The sequence below is a fragment of the Aquarana catesbeiana genome, linkage group LG05 (genome assembly GCF_042186555.1).
Source record: "Aquarana catesbeiana isolate 2022-GZ linkage group LG05, ASM4218655v1, whole genome shotgun sequence".
NCBI lineage: Eukaryota > Metazoa > Chordata > Amphibia > Anura > Ranidae > Aquarana > Aquarana catesbeiana.
In genome coordinates, this window is record NC_133328.1 from 15,970,540 (window position 1) to 15,996,090 (window position 25,551).

At 45.6% G+C, this 25,551-nt stretch overlaps 1 protein-coding gene across 1 annotated transcript; it reads right to left on the minus strand.

The window, feature by feature from the left end:
* Positions 1–4,827: 4,827 nt before the first annotated feature.
* On the minus strand, positions 4,828–17,812 carry LOC141144094 (5-beta-cholestane-3-alpha,7-alpha-diol 12-alpha-hydroxylase-like). Its single transcript, XM_073629474.1, has 2 exons — positions 17,684–17,812; positions 4,828–6,774 (listed from the first exon to the last, which is right to left on the minus strand). Exon 2 carries the CDS (start codon positions 6,764–6,766, stop codon positions 5,234–5,236), a length of 1,533 nt encoding a protein of 510 aa, XP_073485575.1. The 5' UTR covers positions 6,767–6,774; positions 17,684–17,812; the 3' UTR covers positions 4,828–5,233.
* Positions 17,813–25,551: the final 7,739 nt, after the last annotated feature.

Sequence of the window (25,551 nt, forward strand, 5' to 3'; positions counted from 1 at the left end):
CGTTCCAGCGCCCAGCATGAGTAACTATGAGGGCTTACAGTGTTCTGGTACCACCAACACCTAAGGCCCAATTTTCTGCAGAGTATATAGGGCAGGCCCCTACTTTCAACCATCCGACTTACAAACGACTCCTACTTACAAACGGGGGGAGACAACAGGAAGTGAGAGGAAATCTACCCCTAGGAAGGGAAATGCTCTCCTGTAAGAGTTAATATGGGAAAAATGTGTCTCCTCCACTGATTTATCACCAATCCTTGTTCCCCTTAAAAACCCCAAATTTTCAAAATCCAATTGTCATTGGGACAGAAAGTGAGGTGAAATCTTCTGAACAGGGGCACAGACAGCAAAACAAATGTTACAGGGGTGATACCCCTTCCCTAGGTTTTCCAAAAAGCTTTAACCACTTCCCGCCCGCCCTATGGCGGATTGATGTCCGGGAAGTGGTTCTGTTATCCTGACTGGGCGTCATATGACGTCCAGCAGGATAACATGCCGCCGCGCGCCCACGGGGGTGCAGTCTGACACACCGCTACACCGATCCTGGTAAAGAGCCTCCGGCGGAGGCTCTTTACCACGTGATCAGCCATGTCCAATCACGGCCGATCACGCTGTCAATGGGAAGAGCCGTTGATCGGCTCTTCCTCACTCGCGTCTGACAGACGTGAGTAGAGGAGAGCCGATCGGCGGCTCTCCAGGCAGGGGGGGTCTGCGCTGATTGTTTATCAGCGCAGCCCCCCCTCAGATCACCACACTGGACCACCGGGGATTGCCACTAGGACCACCAGGGAAGGGGCAACATGTGGATGGCCAGGTATGTACCCAATGGCCATCCACATGTGCCCAGTGTGCCCAATCTGTGCCAATCAGTGCCCACAAATGGGCACTGATTGGCACCATTATGTTGCAGTGATGCCCAGCAATGCCACCCTTAGGGGCATCACTGCAAATAACCAGTGTCATCAGTGCCACCCAGTCCCTGTCTTGTTTGCACTGCCTGTATACTGCTGTTCAGAGTATATCAGATTATCCACACCTTTTCTTTTTTTAATATGGGTGATGGGTTCCCCTTAATATCAATACAAGACCCAAAGGGCCTGGTAATGGACTGGGGGGGGGTTACCCATGCCGTTTGTCTCACTGATTTTCATCCATATTGGTGGACCCGACATTACATTAAAGCCGCAAGCAGATTTAAATTACTTTTATTCCTTTAGAAATGTCATTTTGTGCAGGGACTGTTCTAAGCACGGGAAACATGCGCCACTTTACAGGCATACTATAAACAACCCCCCAGGTACGATATTTAAAGGAATTTTCACTTTTATTTTTTCACTTTAAGCATCATTAAAATCACTGCTCCCGGAAAAGAGGCTGTTTTTAAAACTTTCTTTTGCATTGATACATGTCTCCTGGGGCAGGACCCGGGTCCCCAAACCCTTTTTAGGACAATAACTTGCATATTAGCCTTTAAAATTTGCACTTTTGATTTCTCACGTTCGAGTCCCATAGACTTTAACAGTGTTTGAATGTTCACGCAAACTTTTGGTCTGTTCGCATGTTCTGGATGCGAACTGAACCGGGGGGTATTCGGCACATCCCTACTGAATACTTTTGCATGACGTGTGCCTCAACCTCTGCCTAGATAATGACTATCTTTCTGCTTGCCACCTGCCTCAACCTGTGCCTGGACGCTAACTACTCTCTTGCCTGATGCCTGCCTTGACCTGTTTGGATATTAAACGCTCTGGTCTGCCTAGATACAGACTATTCTTCTGCTTGCCACCTGCCTTGAATTTTGCCTATATTCCCAACATTCTCTTGCCACCTGCTTCAACATCTGCCTGAATGGAAACTACCCTCTTGCCTGCCTTAGCCTCTGCCTGGATACTAAACACTGATACCTGCCTCAAATTCTGCCTAGATACAGACAATTTTTCTGCTTGCCATATGCCATGTCCTTTGTTTATATCCCCAACATCTTGCCTGGCTCGACCTCTGTCTAGATACTGAATCCTCTTGCATGCCTCAATCTCTGCTTAGACACCGGCTAGCCTCCTTCTTGCCATCAGCCTCAACCTTTGCCTGGACACTAACTACCCTCTTTCCTAATGCCAGTCCTGCCTTTTGCCCGAACTTAGATCTTTTGGTATTTCATACCTGGTCACTACATTTGTAGCCACTTCTCCTCTGCCCCCTTGGTGGGGTGATCCTGAGGGCCATGACTTTATTGATAGCTCAAAAGAATATGTTTGGGAGTGTGGGCCCCACCCCAGACTCACCACGAGAGAGAAGGCAAGCGGACTATCTCGGTACATATGGAAAAGATATACATAGGTGGTACAAAACACTTGTAAAAATTCACAAAATGTATTATTTTTGTTGACCAGGCGCATGTAAATTTAGTGGGTTATCTGTTCTGTACAAAGTTCAGATTCAATGTTATGGTTAAATTAGCCTCTGTTCCAGCATTGGCTGTGTTGCGTGCAGTTCCGCAGTGTCATCTGTAGGTGTCGTTGTCACCACAGGCCAGTGATGGAAGGGCAACAGGCTAAGGTGTGTTGAGTGTTCTTTTTCCTCAGAAACAGCCCAGTGGGAGTGGTTCACCGCTGTGCATTCTGGGAAAGGTTACTTAAGAGGAAGACGCCATTTTTTCGCTCTCTCACCTCCTGGCCCGCCTGGCCTAAGGTATGTGACAACTTCTTTTCTGCCTTGGGGCCCTGCTGGCCCGAGGCTATCTGGGGCCTACTGGTTCAGAGGTGGTCCTGTGCTGTCTGTCCTGCAGGAAGAAGCCGACCAATTGAAGGATCCGGGGGAGGACTCATCTTGGAGAGGACCGAGCGAAAGGCTGGAATCTCAAGAGGAGCCGGGTGACTCAATTGGAGGATGCATCCTAACCAAATCTACCTCACAGTACTGCAGGATGGCTTAAAGGAATTTTGGTACTGTGTTGCTGTGCTCGTTACCAAATCCTGTGGCAGGGGATCATCCAACTAACACTAAATCCTGCGGCAGAGGATTGTTCAACAATTATTGTTCTCAAGTCTGTGGCAGAGACTTTTGTCCGTGCATCATTCCGGCTGCTAGGCCAGAGGAGAGAGGCCTATCCGGGTGAGCAAGATCCATTGACTGAAGGTGTACTCGTCTCCAGGATCTAAAGTTCTTCAGTGATCTGCACAAGGTATCTGAACTTTCCCCTAACCCTCCATCCTTCTACTGCTCAAGTTGTTTAATAAAAAGCATTGGAAAAAGAACTAATTGACTGGTGCATACATCGGTGGGCGCAAGGCCCAGTATAGACTCTAAGTTTCTAGTATGGTGAACTGTGGGTAAAGGGTGACGGCAAAGACCCAAAATAATAACCAGCAGCTCCTTCGGGGGGTCAGTGCTACAGTACAAAATAACAAAAACGACAAAAAAACACTAAAAATAAATCAGATGACATGGTATTTCAACTAGTTTTGTGGGTTTACCGCTTCATTAGGAAATACATCTGCGGATAGAAATTTCATATAGAAGATATTTACAAAATCATAAGATGGGGAAAAAAGAAAGAGATAATGGGACTGCTTACCCATGCCTCGGTGAGTGCATAGCATAAGGCAACCCGGCATGGTCTCCCCGGCAATTGGGAAGGAAATATATGGGATCACCAGCTAGCTAGCATCTGATTGAAGCAGTATAAAGAATGGATAATGTCAGGTAAATACCCAAAGTCATAGGGTGGTACATGTGTGAGGGGGACACACACACCAATGTGAAAAAAATGGTGATAGAATGTGAAATGGTGAAGAGAAGGACCAAGTGAGGAGCCACATAGATGAGTAAGAAGAAAAGAGGAAAAAAAAAGGAGGTGGAAAAGTGAAGGAAAAGTTAAGGAAAAAGGGGGGGGGGGGGAGAAGGGACAAGAGATGGTTACAGCTTAAAATGTTGACTTGGGGCAGGATTGGCGAAATCTGACATGTTTCTCCCAGTTGGGCTTCCTCAGGGGATGTATTTGTCCGCTATAGGTCATACCATTCTAACAACTAAACATATGGAGCGGCACAGTGGTGTAGTGGTCAGCACTTTCACCCAGCCACAAGAAGGGTTGCTGGTTTGAATCCCAACCACGACACTACCTGCCTGGAGTTTGCATGTTCTCCCTGTGCCCTGCGTGGGTTTCCTCTGGGTAATCCGGTTTCCTCCCACACTCCAAAGACATGCAGGTAGGTTAATTGGATCCTATCTAAATTGTCCCTAGTATGTATGAATGTGAGTTAGGGACCTTGGATTGTAAGCTCCTTTAGGGTAGGGACTGATGTGAATGTACAATGTATATGTAAAGTGCTGAGTAAATTGACGGCGCTATACAAGTACCTGAAATAAATAAATATGACACAAGTATACATGCATATTTAACAAAAATATTGCATTCAGGATATTTCATTCACATGCTTACCCCCCCCCCCCCCCCCCATTGCTCAATATACTACTTCAAGAAAATATATGTCTTGAGGAAGCCTAACTAGGCGAAAAATGTCAAAATTTCATCAATCATGCCCAACAGGAACTGCATGAGTCGACATTTTAAGCTGTAAACCTGTACTTTTTTTGCTCTTTGATATTTATATTTTTTTAATGTTGTTTAAAATAAATGAATGAATAATTTTTATCATACTCAGCGTCATTGTGATGTAATAGCACCCTAAAAGTCCCAATTATCTTCCTATTTTTGTTCTACAATATATGGGATGTGGTGCATAAAGCCATTGGTGATCCACCCACACTTACCTTCCCATTAACTAATAATGGTTTATATGGATATATATTGTAATAAATACAGTATGCAAATGTGTAATTAGTATTTATTTCACACAATGTATATATTAATTTTTTTTAAGCTTTTATGGATCAAAATCTTTTTTTTTTTTTTATCAGCAAAGAATTTTTTTTTTATTTTTTTATTTTGTTACAAAAAAATTCAGTTATACAATCTATCGTATGCTTACAATACTTTGCTGTCTTTTTATTTTGCACTTTTTGGGGATGTTTGAGATTTTAGAGTGGCCTTTGTTCACTTCATATAATGTTAAAGAATTTCCACTTCCTCTGGACCTGAATGAATACGAATAGTAAACACTGGTCAAAAACAGTCCCTTTTGCCATTCACTTCCCCAAAATGATAAAATAAGTTCTTATACTTTTTGTACAAAGAAGTAGAAGTTATTCTTGTGGAAGATGTTGTCTTCTTGGTTTAATAGCGTAACCTGTACCGGAATTGGACATCTTTGGTGGGTTGCATGGTTCCAAAACCCCAACGACTCACATCAATGGGTGGAATCTCCTCCTTAGGATTCACAAGCTCAAACTCGAAATACAACAGCATCAAAAACACAAATTGTTTGAGTTCATTGGTGGCGAAAAAACGCCCGGGGCAGATTGTGGTGCCGGCACCCCACGGCATGGTGAAATATTTCACCCGTTTCCCGTTTTTGTAGAATTCAGTCTTTTTGCTACCGTCCTCGTTGAGGAAGCGGTTGTACTTGAACTTCTCAGGTTCGGGATGGACCTCTGGGTCCATTTGCACCGCAGTGTATGGGAATATGCCTACACGGTCTCCTTTACGGATGGCAAATTCTCTTCCATTGGCCATCTTGAGGTTCAGGTTCTCTTTGACAGCTCTTATCAACACAGGGGCAGCTGTAATACGCAAGCTTTCTTCCACGGCGCTGTCCAGAACGGGTGTCTTCAGCAGCATGTCTCTGGTGAGGTTGATGAGCAGTCCACCTGCTTTGACTTGTTGCCCGGTTTCTTTGAGAACGTTTTGAACTTCTTCACTTACAGCCTGCATAGCTTCCGGGTTTTTCATGAGGAAGAGGAGGAGCCAGAAAGACGCAGGTCCGGTGTTACCCTGAGAGGCCCAAAGAAGAAGAAACATGAACCGGTCTTGCATACTTTCTGGCATCCCATTCTCAGCCCTAAACTGGAACTGATCGGTGACCCACCCGCTGATATTTTCCTTCTGTAGGGTTTTTTTTATGGAAAGCATGTTCCAGAACAGCCTCTTCAGCCGTTCGGCTTCCAACTTGCCTTTCGGTGTCAGGACGGCATAAGCTAGGCGCGGGAACAGCTGGTCATACTTTCTGAACTCATAAAACAGTTCATCTGAGATGTCACGGTCAAGTTTCTTGGCCATTTCTACATCGCCCTTACTTTTAGGTGGCTCATTTCCAAATAAAGCCAGGTAGCCGGCTCGGAAGACGATGTTGTAACTGTAATTGAAAAGCCCGTCTTGATGCCATTTTTTTTCACCATTTCCGGCACCAACATTATGAAGCATCAAGTTTTGTAGGTTGTCCATCATAGCTTGAGTCATGAGCACAAGGCCATCGCCCATGAGGTGCTTTGTGCTGGCTTTCTCCAGCATCTTGTGGTCATTGGCTATAGGATGGTAGCCGAACACCCTGGCCACCAACTCTGCGGCAAACTGCTCAAAGTCAAGCTTTTTGGATTCCTTAATGATGGGACCAAAAGAGAGTGGATCGGTCACAAAGGTGAAGTAATAGCCAGCAATCTGAACTGTGAAGATGTCGCCATGTTTCTTCTGCATCCTCTGCAAGAAGGCAGCTGTGTTGTTACGGAACTCAAGAGCGTATCCCAACCATGGGATGGATCCTTTGTCTAATGGCGGCTCGTTGGGTTTTCTCTTCCGGAACGCTCCCAACATGTAGAGGCCTCCAAGGACAGAGGCCAGTAAAGCCAGGAGGATTGGGAGGAACAGAGCCATCTTGGAGGCTGCAAAGAGAACACAATATATTATATATTCTTCCAATTAGAAATAAGACATTGTATGGAGGTTTGCAAATAAAAGCGATATGTTAAAGCTGAACTCCAAGAACACAGATGCAATACATACATGGGAGCGGTTTTACCTTCCAAAGAATTTGTATTTCTGTCCATCCAGTCCTGAAATTTACATATCACATCCCTGGTGTATTCACCACTGTAATTTTACCTTTACTTATAGCATAGCTCCCAACTGTCCTTGATTTAGAGGGACTGTCCCCGATTTGGGAAAAAAAAAAAAAAAAAAGGGTCCCTCTATCGTCCTCATCTATCCCCCTTTATCTTTAACCATGTGACCGGCTGTGTCCAATCAAAATTGCCGTTTATTGTCTCTCCTCGCCACACACTTTGTCAGTGTGTGGCGAGGAGAGCCAATCAGCGGCATTTCCTCACAGGGTGGACCCAGACAGGTAATAAGGACACCGATCATCAGTGCCCTGATTACAGTACAGCTCCAGCAGTGCCCATTAGTGACACCAATCAGTGCTCCCCATCAGTTCCCGCCTCATCAGTGAAGGAGAAAAATTACTTATTTACTGACAAACTAAGAAAAACTGTTTTTTTTTCCCCAAATTTTTGGTCCATTTTTTTTTTTTGAAAAAAATAAAAAAAACCACCAGTGATTAAATACCACCAAAACAAAGCTCTATTTGTGTGAAGAAAAAAAGATAAAAAAAATTAACCTGGGTATCGTGTAGCATGACCACGCAATTGTCATTCAAAGTGCGATAGCTGAAAATTGTCCTGGGGCAGGAAAGGGGGTGGAAGTGCCCAGTAGGCAAGTGGTTAAGGAGGCGTGGCAGTGGGTGTGTCCTATACCTACAAAATTTTGCCAATAGGTGTCCCTTGTTTCCATCTCAAAAAGTTGGGAGGTGTGCTTATAGGTCTCCTCCCCACCCTGTGACCGGACAGTAAAAAGGAGAAGCAGAAGTCTATTACGCTCATCTCTCTGCTACTCTGCTCTCTATCAGGTGGACCCAATGGAGGTACACCCCATGTAAAGGGGGACCCTGATAGGGGTACACCCCATAGGGGGACACTTTAATGAGGGCATATAAAGAGCACTCTGAAAATTGAGAATAAAGGTTATTGAAATGCTATGGAAATTGTACATCACCTATTTTTTGATGGACATAAAATGGACTACATACAGTATATCCTACCATAGACTAGAAGAGTCATCACACAAACATGAGCATCAGACATCGGCTGGTAGAAAATGTATTGATCCAACCTCCTTGAATTTTATTTTAACCCCCCCTGGGCAGGCTGCACACTTATCCTTAGCTAACATGGTACAAATCTTATGTAACGCAGGGGTTTACCATCCTTGTACTGGATGGTGTGTATTCCTTAAGGGAATGGCTCTCTCTAGTAGCCACAACAATGCATTATACTGTGAAGATTAGAGTAAGGGACTCATTTAACTAGACTGGGAGCTACTTACCCACGATGCCCCGTTCACCTACCCACAATGCCAGTGACAGAACAGCCCTGCTGGGTAGGCCTATAAAAAAGGGACAGCGCGGCCATGCTTCTCTCTCTTCTTCCCGGGACGTGAGACCTGCCTGCAGGGACCTGTGTGGGTGTGATCGGAAGAACTGCGGCCTGCTTGCTGCGGAGCGGAGTTGGAGCCTCCCGAGTAGGTTTAACACGCAGTGTGCTGGGCCAGCGTGTGATCGGACCGGAGGATCCGGGACACTCAAAAGGAGCCAGCAAGACGGTTCCCGGTCACCTGACGAAAGGTGCAGCTTGACAGTGCAACCTGGGAGCGGGACCGGGGATCACAGAAGCGGAGCAGCACAGACGTTCGGGTCCTGTGCGGTGAGAGGGCTGTTGCCCAAGATATAGATATTACTTTGAAGCCTAGTTCAGAGGATTGCTGAGACTCATAGTCCTAGAGAGCGGTCTCACTGCATAGACTGACCGCAGGCCTCAAAGTTTTCCTTTCTCATAACAGAGTGTTTGGTTGTCCTTTTCATAGAAGAGGAAGTTTGCACGCGTTTCACACAACCAAGTTCACAGTTCACCTACCACCTTTATCTTATTTTAACATTTGCTTACTCATTGGATTACAATCACTGCAGTATAATAAGGCTAGCTGAAGAAAGAAGATCAAAGACTTTGTCATTCACTATAAAGCACTTATTATTTCTCTTACACAAACAACTCTGCAGACCGCAGTGCAACCTAGGGGGAGCCCTTGAGTATATGTACTGTGTTGCCTTGTTATCTAACATCTAACCTCGGATTACGAGCATAATCCGTTCCAGGAGTATGCTCGTAATCCAATGTACTCGCATATCAAAGCGAGTTTTCCTATTGAAGTTAATGGAAATGAAAATAATTTGTTCCGCATTGACTTCAATGGGATGCAATACCGCATGCGGCCAGAGGCGGGGGTGCGCAGGAGAGCTTCGGAAACGGCCTAAAAGGCCCGAGAGACACTTCGGCGGACCTCGGCAAACCTTGGAAAGACTCCGTTCACGAGCCTTTCCGAAGTTTGCCGAGGTCAGCCGAACTGTCCTCGGGCCTTTCGGCTCTGCTTGGCTCCCGCACCCCCACTTCAGGCCAAAAACGGTACTGCACACCGCTTTTGGCCTAACTCCTGCTCGTTTTGCGAGACAACACTCGCAAACCGAGTTAGGATTTTTAGAAATACAGTGCTCGGTTTGCGAAACGCTCGTTAACCGCGTTACTCGCAAACCGAGGTTCCACTGTATAGTGTATTGCAGGTTAGGAGTGTGTTTGCGCAGCTGCATTGGGAGTGGGAAAGTGCCCAGGTTTTACCGCTCTGAGCATCAGTGCCACTTTGTGGCACGCCCGCACGCGTTACTCATATGATATTTGAGTTTGAATATTTATAGGTACCTTGAGTGTTATTGTTTTATCAGAATCAACATTGTATTCTATATTCTAAAACAGTTTCCAGTAAACTTACTGTGTGGTTAAAGTACAAATGGTGCGAGACGTTGTCTATTCCTATAGCAGGTGGAGTGACGGATACCCAGGTAACAGTGAATTACAGTATATTGTATTATAATTGTGTTGCTTCTTACCATTGGGTCTCACACAAACACTACCACACAGATGTGCCTAAGGGGGGGGTTGAGTCTATATTCAGGGGTTGATAGGCAGAGTGCAGGTCCAAAACTATTATCAGCAGCTCCTTAGGGGGTCAGTGCTACACTTATATATTATATTATATTATATTATATTATATTATATTATATTATATATATAATTATTATTATTATTAGGGTGGAGAGTACCAACAGATAAAGATAATAATCTATACACATAATCAGGTGTGTCCCCAAAGGTACCCCAATAAATACACCCAATAACAGGGGACACAGCACAGAGAGTATCGTTATTTCCTGCTATTCAATTATAATCCGGCATCTTCGGCTACTTTAATCACCGACCTTCACTATGCGGTAGAAAGGAAGATCTGTCTTTGCTCAGCTCCTTGCTGACTTCCATATATACAACACATGGGATACCAAAGAGGTGCAACCACATTAACCCTTACATATCCATAGCAAACCATTGCTTAAAAAAAAAAAAAAGTGGATTCTTAGTTCTCATACATTGCACATAGTGGTGCACCAAAATGTAAATTTCAGTGCTGAAACTGAAACCAACGGTTTTAGAATAAAAATACATGTATACTATAAATACAAATTTTTAAATTTATATATATATATATACACATACATACATACATACATACATACTTTTTATATACCGTATATTTTATTTTTTTAATCAACTTTTTAATTTAAGTGAATTTAATGTTGGCCATTATCGGTACCTTTTGAAGCAGTGTTATGCCCCGTACACACGGTTGGATTTTCCTACGGAAAATGTGTGATAGGACCTTGTTGTCGGAAATTCCGACCATGTGTGGGCTCCATCACACATTTTCCATCGGATTTTCCGACACACAAAGTTTGAGAGCAGGATATAAAATTTTCCGACAACAAAATCCGTTGTCGGAAATTCCGATCGTGTGTACACAAATCCGACGGACAAAGTGCCACGCATGCTCAGAATAAATAAAGAGATGAAAGCTATTGGCTACTGCCTTGTTTATAGTCCCGACGTACGTGTTTTACGTCACCGCGTTCAGAACAATCGGATTTTCCGACAACTTTGTGTGACCGTGTGTATGCAAGACGACAAGTTTGAGCCAACATCCGTCGGAAAAAATCCATGGATTTTGTTGTTGGAAAATCCGATCATGTGTACCCGGCATTCGTCTTATATCTGGTACACTCTAGGCCAAGGGTCTTCAAACTATGGCCCTCCAGTTGTTCAGGAACTACAATTCCCATCATGCCTGGCCATGTCTGTGAATGTCTCAATGCCTCATGGGATGTGTAGTTCCGCAACAGCTGGAGGGTCGTAGTTTGAGGATCCCTGCTCTAGGCTTTAGACCAGTGGAATATACGGGTAGGATCATTATCCAAAAGGTATCGGCTTAGCCCGCGGTGTATTGTGAAATGCAATATGAGGGATGGAGATGAAAACATCTGGGTTCCAGTCATGGAGACATAGAAGTGGGGGGAGAAGGTAGAAAGAAAAATAGAGAGAGGGGAAGGGGATTTGGAGGTTGGGAAGGGAAAGGGTAAAGTGGATCGGGGGGGGGGGGGGGGGTTGAGCAGGCCCTGGTGCAACAAATCAGGAAATCAGGATCGTAAGGCGTGTTCGGCTTAGCTTTGGGGAGTTAACAAGGTTTTCGGGGAATCAGAAGTAGGGGTATTCGATCCAAGTGAGTCAGAGAATTTTAAATTTATCGAAGGTATCATTGTCCAAGGCCATCATCTCTGAACCAGCCAAGATTGGAACCGTCTATGGCCAGCTTTAGTGTCATCTCCTATCTGTGGCTAGCCTGGTTCTACAACTTTTCCATGTTCTATCTAGAGTTGCCACCTCATCCCTTTAAACCCGAACACATATTAATTACACAGGTTCTGAGGCTGATTAAGGTGGTAATTAAACTCACTTGGTGCTTTATCTGCATTTAATTAGCCTCAGAACCCGTGTAATTCATATGTGTTCGGGTTTAAAGGGATGAGATGGCAACTCTACATCTCTTCCATGCGTACAATGTCGTTGACCACTGAGACCCAGGAGGACAGGACAGGGGAGGGGTGGTGGTGGTCTTCCTGAATAGGGGTATAAGTTGCCTGGCGGCTGACAGGAAAAAGCGTAATGGAGTACGTTTTCGAGAGGCTATGGAGCATAGATAATAGAGCCATCTCTGGGGTGGGTGTCGTTGGCCGATCATATAGACTACTGTATATGGCGAAAACCTGAGACCAGAGGGGTTGTATGGCCTTACACCAAATGGGGGTCTTGTCTTGCACACTAACGTTACGCAATTGTCGTGCCACAAACACAAACGTAGTGACGTACTATGAGGAATTTCAGCTCTTGAGCGCCACCCTTTGGGCCCCTTCTGCTAATTTCGTGTTTGGTGAGCATTTATTCCGATCATGCGTGTTTTGTACTTTCGACTTTTGTGTGACGGATTTGTGTACTGACCATCCGAAAATCCGACGTCACACTGTCGGAGCACTGCGCCCCGAGCCCACCCAGGTGTGTTACACTAGCGAATGCATATTGTGCATGCTCGCTCCCCCTCCCTTCCCTCCCGTAATTGACAACAGTGGGAGCCAATGAGGAGAGGGGGAGCTAGGACAGTCAAGGCTCCCATGCACAGCGCTGGATTGGGGTTGGGTATGTATTGGGGGGGGGGGGCAGTGGCGGTCTGTGCATTAAAGACGCACGGGCGCCGCCCCCTCTTTCCTGCCACCCCCCTCAAGCACCAATAGGTAGATTTATGCATTGCATGAAGCTATCTATGGCCGCCGCTGCCACCCCCTATGCAGGCCTTTTCGGGCGCAGGGCGCCTAAATTACAGCAGCAGGGGGGGGGGTGGTTTTGAAGCACCTGATTGGAGCCATAGGCTCTAATGGGCGCCAAAAAAGGTGACCTGCGAGCGTCATGCTGAGCTGTGTTAGAAAAATTAATGAATATTCCCTTTCCTAACACTAAACCGCCTCTCCGCCAATCAGGTGCTCAGATCTGTTACCCATCACCTGATTGGCTGAAACGACAGGCGCTGTGATTGGACGCCAGGTGTCCAATCATAGCACAGGACGGGAGAAGACATTGAGGAGCTGTCCCACTGAGGCAGGTAAGTGCAGACGGCGGGGGGCACACTGGCAGCATTTGACATGGCACAGTGGCTGCGACTGATGGGGTTTTTTCAGAATTTTTCAGTTTATTTGCACCCCCCCAGATATTTTGAGCACCAGCCGCTCTTGTTGGGGGAGGGGGGGGGGCCATGAAGGTTTTTTACCTTCATGCATAGAATGCGTGAAGGTAAAAAACATTCACCACTTTGAGGGGGAGTGGTTGGGGGGCGGTGCCAAAACCACAGCTCAATATAACTTTTTAACACTGCCCCCCCCCCCCCCCCCCTCTAAATGCAAGTTTAAAGCCCCAAGGCCAGGTCACACTACATGCAGTTCAGCAGGTTATACAGCATAGTTCACACCAGTATGGTCAGTTCCAGGAAAAAAAAAAAAAAAAGTAGAACATGCTTAAAAAAAAAAAAAAAAAATCTCCACGGAAGGGTACTGGAACGCTGTAAAACGCATCAAAAACGCATGAGAATGCACCTAGACGCACTGGAAGACACATTATCTTTATTTAGGGCCAGTTCACACCACATGCAGTCCAATGTGAGTTTTTTTCCTGCATCAAAAACGCATAGAAAATAGGTTATATGGTTTTCAATGGCATAGTTCACACCAGTGCTTGCAAGTCCAGAAAAAAAAAAAAGTAGAACATCTGCGTTTTTTCCTGTACTGGAAAAACGCATCAAAAACATGCATGCAGAAAAGCATCTGGAACGCATCCGGACTGCGTTCCTATGGTGTGAACCGGCCCTTAAAGTGCATTTTATATACAGACTATATAGATCAGACCAAAATGAGGAGGAAAGGAGGGACTTTGTTCCAAATCAGGGACAGTTGGGAGCCATGCAGAACTCGGTGCGAGAAAGATGCGTTTCCACGTGCGTTCACCGCACAGGAACACAGCGCCCTCACCAGGGGCGGACTGGCAACTCATGGGGCCCCCAGGCAATCGGAGATTATGGGGCCACACAGTATACACACACACACTATACAATCACACAGTATACAATCACACAGTATACACAGACAGATGTAAAAAAAAAAAAAAAACAGATTTATACAAACTGTCCCTGGTTTTACTGAGGCTGGCAACCCTGATGGGGCCCCCTAGTGGCATGGGCCCTCGGGCAGTGGCCGAGTCGCTCAATGGTCAGTCCGCCCCTGACCCTCACTATATTCATTGTTAATGGCACCCCAAAACGCAACTAGCAAATGCGGTCACCACTGCGAAACAACGTACCTGTGCGCTACGGCTTCTTCTGGGTCTGGGGCACGCGAGATTGGACACAGCGGGAGCCCATCTGCCGGTCCACCGGGGAGCTACCGATTGTTGACAGGAGAGGCAGAACGGCAGTCTGTCTATGTAAACAAGGCAGATCGCTGTTCCGTCAGAGAGGAAGGATGGAGATCTTGTGTTTCTGCTAAGCAGAAAACACGGATCTCTGTCTTCCTCCAGTTGAGCCACCCCCCTCCCCCCCTTCCCCCCCTCCCCCCCCCCTTCCCCCCTTCCCCACACAGTTAGCAAGCACTCCCTAGGGACAAACTTAACCCTTTGAATACCCCTGATATTAACCCCTTCCCTGCCAGTGTCATTAGTACAGCGACAGTGCATATTTTTAGCACTGATCACTGTATTAATGTCACTCGTCCCCTAAAAGTGTCACTTAGTGTCCGATTTGTCCGCCGCAAAATTTTTCAAAATTGTCTGTCTTTTTTTTGTTTATAGCACAAAAAATAAAAAACCGCAGAGGTGATCAAATACCACCAAAAGAAATCTCTATTTGTGGGGAAGAAAAAAATGTCAAATTTTATTTGGGTACAGCGTAGCACGACTTTTGCGCAAACCAATCAATATACGCTTATTGGGATTTTTTTTTTAACCAAAAATATGTAGCAGAATATGTATTGGCCTAAATTGATGAAGAAATAAAAATGTTTGATTGGATGTGTTTTATAGCAGTAAGGAAAAAAAAAAAAAAGTTTTCTTTTTTAAATTGTCGCTTTTTTTTTTTTGTTTGTTTATAGCGCAAAAAAATAAAAACCACAGAGGTGATCAAATACCACCAAAAGAAATTTGTGGGGGAAAAAAATGTATTTTTCTTTTTTAAATTGTTGCTTTTTTTTTGTTTTTAGGGTTTATAGCACAACAAATAAAAACCACACAGAGGTGATCAAATACCACCAAAATAAATTTGTGTGTGTGGGGGTGGGACGACATAAATGTCATTTGGGTACAGCGTCGCACGACCGCGCAATTGTCAGAGTAACGCAGTGCCGTATCGCAAAAAATGGCCTGGTCATGAAGGAGGAGAAACATTCCGGGGCTGAAGTGGTTAAAAGAAGCTCCTGTCTTTTTTTTTTTTTTTCCTTTTTTTTTGTGCAGCTTGTTGAAATGAATGTTTTGTCAAATACAGAATGCACAAAAAAATGCAAAAAAAAAAAAATAAAAATGCAGAATGCACAGGCGCGTGTTCCAGCGTGAAATGGCCCATTTGCACCATCATGCTGGAAACTGCATGTGATTTTTTTTCCTCCAAGCACATTATTCATCTTTAGCGTCTATGCGCTGCCTTAAAATGTTAACATAATTATAACATTATAGTGTTAAGGTGCAAGACTTACATGCAAATTTTACACACATTCTCTTTCTTTTCATCATTTACATCATTTCATGGGAGATGCTGACTCGTGACTTTGTTACATAATTACATAGTAGGCGAGGTTATAAAAAGACACAAATTCAACCTATGTGTGTGATTTAAAAAAAAAAAAAAAAAAATTACTAAGCAGAACGAGTTGCGTTGTCAGCGCATTTTCTGCCTTGACTATCACGCAATTTGCATTTTGCAAAAATCGACAAAAGATGCTGCAAATTATAAAAAAAAAAAAAACACAAAAAAACACAAAAAAAATAAAATAAAATAAAAATAAAAAATACAACACAACTGCCCTCTAACCCAATGGGGTTGATTTACTAAAGGCAAATCCACTCTGCACCGCAAGTGCCCTTGCTGTAAATCTGAGGGGTAGATCTGAAATGAGGGGAAGCTCTGCTGATTTTATCATCCAATCATATACAAGCTAAAATGCTGTTTTTTATTTTCCTTGCATGTCCCCCTCGGATCTCCAGCGACTGAACTTCCAAGTGCACTTGTGGTGCAAAGCGGAGTTGCCTTTAGTAAATCAACCCCAGTGTTTCTCAACTCCAGTCCTCGAGACGCCCCCAACAGGTCAGGTTTTCAGGATTTCCCCTGTAGATGTAAACCACCGGTGGTAATTACTAAGGCCTGATTCACATCTATGGCATTTTTAGTGCTTTTTGCATTTTGCAGATTTGCACTACAGTCCATTTAACACGGTTTCCTATGGAACATGTTCTGTAGTGCAAATCTGCAAAATGCAAAAAGCACTAAAAATGCCATAGATGTGAATCAGGCCTTAGGCTCCATTCACACGAATGTGTTTTTTGATGCATTTTGCAGAAATGCATGGGAATTTTTTAACATAGGTTCCTATGGAACATGTTCACATCAATGCATTTTTGTGCCTCTGCGTTTTTGGAAAGGGTCGGGGGACTTTTTTCCATGCAAAATGCAGCGTTTTGCATGTAATAGAATTCAATGGACCCGCATCCAAAAACGCAAGTACTGCGTTTTTGACGCGTTTTGCGTTTTTTTTCCCCCTTTTTTTCTTACACTGTATACAGTATAAAAAAAAACACTGTAAAAAAAAAAAAAAAAGCGACACACAAAACGCGTCAAAAACGCATGTTCAAAAACGCGGCAAGCACCGCAAAAAGCACCGCAGAAATGCTCAAAAGCAACGTGCATAGGTGTGAATCGAGCCTTAGGCAGTGAAAAAAAACTGATCAAATCACCTGTGCAGAATAATGGAAAAGCCTGAAAACACGACCTGTTGGGGGCGCCTTGAGAAAACACAGACCCAATGCACTGATGGGAAGCGCTTCGCGGATTATAATAGTCACTCGTTTTCATGAGCATTAAGGGTCAGTTCACACCACATGTAGTCCAGTGCGTTTTTTTTTCCCTGCATCAAAAAAATGCATAGAAAAGTAGGTGATATGGTTTTCAATGGCATAGCTCACACCAGTGCTTGAAGTTCCAGTGCGTTCCGGTTCCAGGAAAAAAAAGGAGAACATGCTGCATTTTTCCTGCACTGGAACGCTGTAAAAAGCATCAAAAACTCATGGGAACGCACTGAAATGCACCTAAACACACCAAAAATGCACTGCAACACCCATGTTCTTATTTAAGGTTAAGGGGGGAAAAAAAAGGGGGGGGGGGAATGCACTGGACTGCATCAAAAACGCACCAAAAATGCATCAAAAACGCACTGGAACGCATCAAAAACATGCATTAAAAAAGCATTTGAAGTGCATCCAGACTGCGTTTCTATGGTGTGAACCGGCCCTTAGCGAGCTGTAATCCTGCGTTGCGATGGGGTGAATGAACTCTCCAGCGAACCGCGGCACAAAGCACGGGACGCAACTGTTATAAATTGACTGGATGAGCCCGATCGTTGTTTTTTGCAACGACACAAATGAACGGCGGCTGGAATGAAATGAATGGTGGAGCTGCAGCTCCTTCACACACACAAACAAGCAGAGGAGACGGGAGGGTTACCTGTGGCTGCCAGCGAAGTCCCAGCTACTCTGAGCCCCACACAGTGACAGCTTCTTGTTATTCTGCAGAAGCCCCGCCCCCACTCCCCGTCTTATCTCGGCTGCAGACTGCTTAACCCCTTCCTTATCCACTCCGATCAGGAATGCAAAACATTCCAACAGTGCAAAGGGCTCCTCCCCCCACCTAGAACCGGTCTTTGCAGCACATGGAAGGGCGACGCATGTCAAAAAAAAAAAAAAAAGAAAGAAAGAAAATTCCTGGCTCTACTTACCAACCAGCCTGCGACCAACCGAATTCTCCCGTCTAAAAACCCCATACACACTATTAGATTTTCTGCAGATTTTTGTCTTCAGATTTACCAAAACCATATAATATGAGGTCAAACCTTAAAGCTTCGTACACACGATCGGATTTTCCGCAGCCAAACGTCAGACTTTTGTCCGAAGGGCGTGTGCCGGGAACTTGTCTTGCATACAAACACTACACAATTTTCGGCCAACAAACACGGGCGTAGTGACATACTATGAGCTCATAAAGAGGAAGTTCAATTGTCATGCGCCCACCCTTTGGGTTCCTTCTGCTAATCTCATGTTAGTAGAAGTTTGCTGAGTGTTGATTTGCGCTTTTCATTTTGTTTCTGAACGGCCGTTCGTCAACCAGACATGTTGCGGAATCGGAGGAGATAGTGTGTTATTTATTATCGGCCTTGGAGTTATTGCTTTGATCCAAGTCCAGTCCAGGAACAGGAGGAGGAGGAGTTCTTGGACCAAAAATTGGTTGCTTTATTAATGGTGACCAATTATGTCATATGCCTTTGCTGCGGGAGCTCCAGGAGAATAATCCGGATGTTTTTCGTAATTATCTCCGGATGACGTAGTCCTGCGTTCACCAACTCTTGGCATTGCTGACCCCCCTATATTAAGAAGCAGGACACATGCATGAGGCTTTTATTTTATTTTTTGGTTGAATAATAATGATTTGATTTTGATTTTCACCTTTTGCGGCTATCACAGCTCCAAGTCGCTTTGGATAAGTCTCTATGAACTTGCCACATCTTACCACTGGGATTTTTGCCCTTTCCTCTTTGCAAAACTGCTCCAGCTCCTTCAAGTTGGATGGTTTGCGCTTGTGAACAGCAATCTTTAAGTCTGACCACAGATTTTCTATTGGATTGAGGTCTGGGCTTTGACTAGGCCATTCCAACACATTTACATGTTTCCCCTTAAACCACTCAAGTGTTGCTTTAGCAGTGTGTTTGGGGTCATTGTCCTGCTGGAAGGTGATCCTCCGTCCTAGCCTCAAATCACACACAGAGTGGTACAGGCTTTGCTCAAGAATATCCCTGTATTTAGCACCATCCATCTTTCCCTCAACTCTGACCAGTTTCCCAGTCCTGACTTCTGAAAAACATCCCCACAGCATGATGCTGCCACCACCATGTTTCACGGTGGGGATGGTGTTCTTTAGGTGATGTGATGTGTTGGGTTTGCTCCAGACATAGCGTTTTCTTTGATGGCCAAAAAGTTCAATTTTAGTCTCATCAGACCAGAGCACCTTCCTCCATACATTTTGGGAGTCTCCCACATGCCTTTTCGCAAACTCAAAACGTGCCATTTTGTTTTTTGCTGAAAGTAATGACTTTCTTCTGGCCACTCTGCCATAAAGCCCAACTCTATGGAGCGTACGGCTTATTGTCATCCTATGTACAGATACTCCAGTCTCTGCTGTGGAACTCTGCAGCTCCTCCAGGGTTACCTTAGGTCTCTGTGCTCCTCTCTGATTAATGCCCTCCTTGCCCGGTCCGTGAGTTTTGATGTGCGGCCGTCTCTTGGCAGGTTTGCTGTTGTGCCATGTTCTTTCCATTTGGTTATGATATATTTCATGGTGCTCCTAGGGATCGTCAAAGATTTGGATATTTTTTTATAACCCAACCCTGACTTGTACTTCTCAACAACATTGTCCCTTACTTGTTTGGAGAGTTCCTTGGTCTTCATGGCAGTGTTTGGTGAGTGGTGCCTCTTGCTTAGGTGTTGCAGCCTCTGGGGCCTTTCAGAAAGGTGTGTCTATGTAATGACAGATCATGTGACACTTAGATTGCACACAGGTGGACATCATTTCACTAGTTATGTGACTTCTGAAGGTAATTGGTTGCACCAGAGCTTTTTATGGGCTTCATAACAAAAGGTGGTGAATACATACGCACATGCCAGTTATCAGTTTTTTATTTCTGAAAAATAGTTTTATGTATATATTTTTCTAATTTTACTTCACCCACTTAGACTATTGTGTTCTGATCCATCACATATAATTCAGATTAAAAAAAAACATTGAACTAATGGCTGTAATGTAACAAAATAGGTAAAAAGCTAAGGTGGGTGAATATTTTGCAAGGCACTGTAGATAGAGGGTAGGGGAACCCGGGGGGAGCGCACCCTCACACCTCCTTAACCACTTCAGGAGGCCTTTTTTGTGGGGATGTTCTCCCAGATCCCCACACACCCCCTGGGGAATGCATCAGGCACACTCTGGGAGCGCTGGTTCCCTCAAAGAACTGTAGCTCCCCAGTGCCGGCACCACTCATGCAGCCCCAGACCATGACACTCCCACCACCATGCTTGACTGTAGACAAGACACACTTGTCTTTGTACTCCTCACCTGGTTGCCTCCACACACGCTTGTCACCATCTGAACCAAATAAGTTTATCTTGGTCTCATCACACCACAGGACATGGTTCCAGTAATCCATGTCCTTAGTCTGCTTGTCTTCAGAAAACTGTTTGTGGGCTTTCTTGTGCAACTTTAGAAGAGGCTTCCTTCAAGGATGACAGCCATGCAGACCAATTTGATGCAGTGTGTGGCGTATGGTCTGAACACTGACAGGCTGACCCCCCACCCCTTAAACCTCTGCAGCAATGCTGGCAGCACTCATACATCTATTTCCCAAAGACAACCTCTGGATATGACGCTGAGCACATGTACTCAACTTCTTTGGTCGACCATGGCGAGGCCTGTTCTGAGTGGAACCTGTCCTGTTAAACCGCTGTATGGTCTTGGCCACCGTGCTGAAGCTCAGTTTTAAGGTCTTCAATCTTCTTATAGCCTAGGCCATCTTTATTTAGAGCAACCATTCTTTTTTTCAGATTCTCAGAGAGTTCTTTGCCATGAGGTGCCATGTTGAACTTCCAGTGACCAGTATGAGAGAGTGAGAGCGATAACACCAAATTTAACACACCTGCTCCCCATTCACACCTGAGACCTTGTAACACTAACGAGTCACATGACACAGGGGAGGGAAAATGGCTAATTGGGCCCAATTTGGACATTTTCACTTAGGGGTGTACTCACTTTTGTTGCCAGCGGTTTAGACATTAATGGCTGTGTGTTGAGTTATTTTGAGGGGACAGCAAATTTACACTGTTATACAAGCTGTACACTCACTACTTTACATTGTAGACAAGTGTCATTTCTTCAGTGTTGTCACATGAAAAGATAGAAGAAAATATTTACAAAAAATGTGAGGGGTGTACTCACTTTTGTGAGATACTGTGCATGAATATATATATATATATATATATATATATATATATATATATATATATATATAACATATACGGCAGCTAGTATGGTGGCCTGAATTTATGGGAGGAGCCAGGGGGGTATTTAGGCAGCCCGCTCGCCTGTGGTCTTTGTCGGTTCCTGTGCGCGATTTGTCACGTCACTAGTCCGACTCTTCCAACTCATTGGCGTTCGTGAGTTGCGTGTTCGAAACTTCCAGAGGCTTTCAGTTCTCTGTTCACAGTTTTCGTACATCGTGTCTTGCTCAACTGTCGCAGGTAGGGTTCGTATGTCATTTCTTCATTTCATGCATCACCATTTGCTAGATAACCTGTGTCGCCCAAACCCCGCTACTGAACTTACAATCCATTCGTTAAATCTCCGCACGTAGCCTTAGTTCTCAGCCTCATGCAAACCAAACACTTATAACGCAATTCGTGAGTACAAAACGGTGTCATTTCGCACGTTCCCGTACCTTGCCATTTCACATCGCAGTAGGTCTGTTTTTCTTTTGAAAATACACCATTCGTTACTTCGGTTGTAGTTACTTTTCCGTCAGTCCGGAGCTAGTCGCTTCAGCAACTCACCAGACCTTCCCGTTTTGTTATGTTATCTTGGTTCCGATTCGAATCCAGTCGCATCTGCGACGCGCCGATTCATACCGGCACGTTCAAGTCAGCTTATCTCATTCCAGACCATCCCCCATAGTCCGGTTCATTGCTAGTCGCAATCGCGGCACACTGATTCGTGCCTCTGTCATGGCAAATCATTTCACGTACCTTTCACCCCGATTAGGATCCAGACGCATCTGCAACGCCTCGTTCCAAACAGTTCACCCCAAGTTCATTCCATGCTCACTTTGATTCGTCGACAGTCGCAATCACGGCACACCGATTCGTGCTTCTCTCATGACAAATCATTTCACTCAGTCCATTTCACGTACTCGTCACCCCGGTTCAAAACCAGTCCCATCCGCAACGCACTGATTTGCACCCATCATTTCGGTCTTTTACGGGTGTTACTTTGCATGTTGCCTGTCATGCCTGGCATATCTCGGCATAGCTCCACTGATGTTCGATGTCAGTCGCCTCTATGAAGCAGCGGTCCACCGGGAAAAACCCCCCAAAAAAACGTTTTCCTTCGAAGTCCACTCACGGTCTCGATTCATTTGTTAAGACCTTCGCCTCACGATAAGTTCCCCTTGCAGTGGCACGAACGCACTTCAAAGTTACACAACCCGGCCACTCAGTCACCTCCTAGTTGTAGGTAGTCAAGCCTCTCACCATTGTCCGTCTGTCATTTCTCCTCTAGGTCAGTCGAGTTCAGCAGTTCCATCCTGCACCAAGTTGGACGTTATTTCCCCCAGGTTAAAAAAAAAAAAGAAAAAAAAAGCAAGAGGGAGAAAGTATACATATGCGTATATGTATAGAAGAAAAACAAATAAAAGAAAAAGAAACAGCCTCGACTTTCATGTCACCCCTAATGCAGGTTCCGACCGAGTTTTCGACCTCAAAGACTAGGACTTCGCATCTAGGGCACAAGTCAGCCAGAGCCATGTCACAGGCCGGCAGCGAAGACCTCACGTCTGCCCCTCTGTCACCTTCTCCGGTTTCAGAGAGCGGCAGCATGCAGTCCCTCAGTGGATGGACCATCCCCAAGTTGACAGCGGGACTGAGACGCAGGCATGTGCCCTTCCCTGGTATGGCCAGGAAGGCCGAGCTCTTCAGGCTTCTCTTCCCTCCGCCAGGCATAGATGGGCCCAGCTCCCAGCAGGCGTCTCTTCAATCTACATCTTCCGCCATCTCTCAGCTCCACACCATGGTGTCATCACTGTCCACCACAGTCACGGACGTTCAAGCCAGAGTGGCACTCTTGGAAGAGTGCCCGGCCACGGCCGTCCCTGACTCGGTCGCAGTCCAGGTTCTGACACCCCCTCCTGCAGGTACCACAGGGAAGAGTTCCACTATCTTCCCAACACAATTGGTCCCAGCCAGCATCAGGAAGGACATTCTGGACAGCAAGGACATCAACCTTGCTTCCCTCCTTATTTTGGTTCACAATCTGGCAGAAAATAAATCTTATGCCTGGGGAGACGTATCAGTGATCCTCAAGGCCAAAGATCCCAGGCTCAACCACAAATTAACCATAGCAGAGATTTTGATTTGACCTTTGGGATGCTGAGGGATGTCCTGTGCTCAGCTAGTCCCAGCAGGAGGGAAGAGCTGGACCTATATCTCCACACCGTGATGGACCTGGGCTAAAAAATACAGTGGGTTCTCATTTTACAATTACCACCGTTCTTTCTCAGCCAAAGCAGCAGCCAGGCTCACATAATTCCAAGCAGGCACGGATTGGAACCTCACGGACACAGTAGTTCTGCCACCACTTACCTCACCACTATGTGCCATCTGCCAGTCCTCCACCCACACCTCTTCCTGGTGCAGCAACGCAGCAGTCAGACACCCCCTCGATCTCCCTTCCACCCCCAGTGCAGTTCAGGGCCTGTCGGCCCCAGTACAGGTGCCCCAGGTGGACAAGTTCGGACGTCCCGTCCTGTCAATAGGGGGAGCAGCCATCTGCAATAACTTTAATTTCGGATCGTGCAATTACAGCCAATGCCGGCTGCTCCATGTCTGTATAATATGTCAGAGCACATCCTAAAGCTCTATGCCAGATCAAACAGAAAATGTCCAGACTAGGCTGAGTGAACGTCCTATGGCTGTGGCTTTACCTCACCACACACCCTCACTGGCCACCTTCCTTATCCAAGGATTTACAGTGGGATTTCATACTGGCCTCATCTCACTGCCCCACACCTCTCATGAATTCAGGAACCTCCTCTCAGCAGCTACCGACGAACAGGCTATAGATCAGCTGTTACAGTCCGAACTTGACCGAGGATTCATCATAGGCCCCTTCGCTCAGCCCCCTTTCAACACCTGGAGAGTTAGCCCTATTGGGCTTGTCAAGGGCAAGTTCTCAAAGTTTGGTTGGTGTACGACCTGTATGCGCCTCATTCTTCCCACATTCCGAGTCTGAATTCCTTCAGAGGAATTCTCCCTGAAATATGCTTCCGTAGAAATGGCGATTCAGGCCATTATCAAAGTAGGCACAGGCGCCTGGCTCTCTAAAGCTGACATTTCGGATGCTTTTAAGCTTCTACCCATCCAACCGTCCATCTGGTGCTGGCACGTCATTAAATGGAAGGAGTCATACTACTTCGCTACCAAACTGACTTTTGGCTCCAAAAGTAGCCCCTGGCTCTTCGACACCTTTGCGCAGTCCCTCACCTGGATAATGTTGCACCAAGCGCAGTGCCAAAAAGTCATCCATTACCTGGACGACTTCTTGCTAATTGGACAGCCCGGTGTGCTCCCAGGAGACCTAGATAGGTTGACAGTCGTCTTTGGGAATTTCAATATATCCATTGCGGAACACAAAGTGGAAGGCCCAGCACACTCCATCACCTTCCTCAGAGTCAACCAGGACACTCGTTCCATGCAGGCCAGCCTTCCCCTCGACAAACTGACCCGCATCAGGTCAGTCCTTCAAGACTTTACCCGTACACAGAGGGTGTACTAAGAAGCAGCTTCAGTCACTCTTAGGAATGCTCAACTTCGCAATGAGGATCATTCCCCAGGGATGATCTTTCGTTTCACGCCTCCTGGTCTTCCTCTCCCAGACACAGAACCCCGATCAAATCCTCAGCTTAGACGCTGCAGTAGCGGATCTGTCAATGTGGGAGGAGTTCCTTACTAGTTGGAACGGAATATCCATGTTCATACCATCAATATCGCCTCTATCACCGCAGGTAGTAACAGATGCCGCAGCCTCCACAGGCATCGCTGCAATTATTGGCCACCATTGGTTTGCAGGACCATGGCCTACTCCTAATCCCCGGGTTTATCCAGTCTCCCTCTCGGTTTGAATTACACCCAATCATGACAGCCGCTCAGCTATGGGGTCACATCTGGACCGGAGAAACCGCGGCCTTCGCCATCGACAACCAGGCCACGGCCGATATTATTAATAAAGGCAGGTCCAAGTCGCTCCCCATTACGTGCTTCCTACGCAGGCTGGTACAACTATCACTACAGCATCAGTTCAATGTCCACTGCACATTCATTCCGGGCAAGTGCAACCTTGCAGCAGACGCACTGTCCCTTTTTTTTAACTTAATTTCATTTTTCCAGCAGAAACCCGGAGCTGACCCAACAGCATCTCTTATCCCACCTTGGTCTCAGCTGACATTGGACTAGAACAGCATCTCCACAGCGCGACCCAGCTGATCAATCAATCAATCAATCAATCCT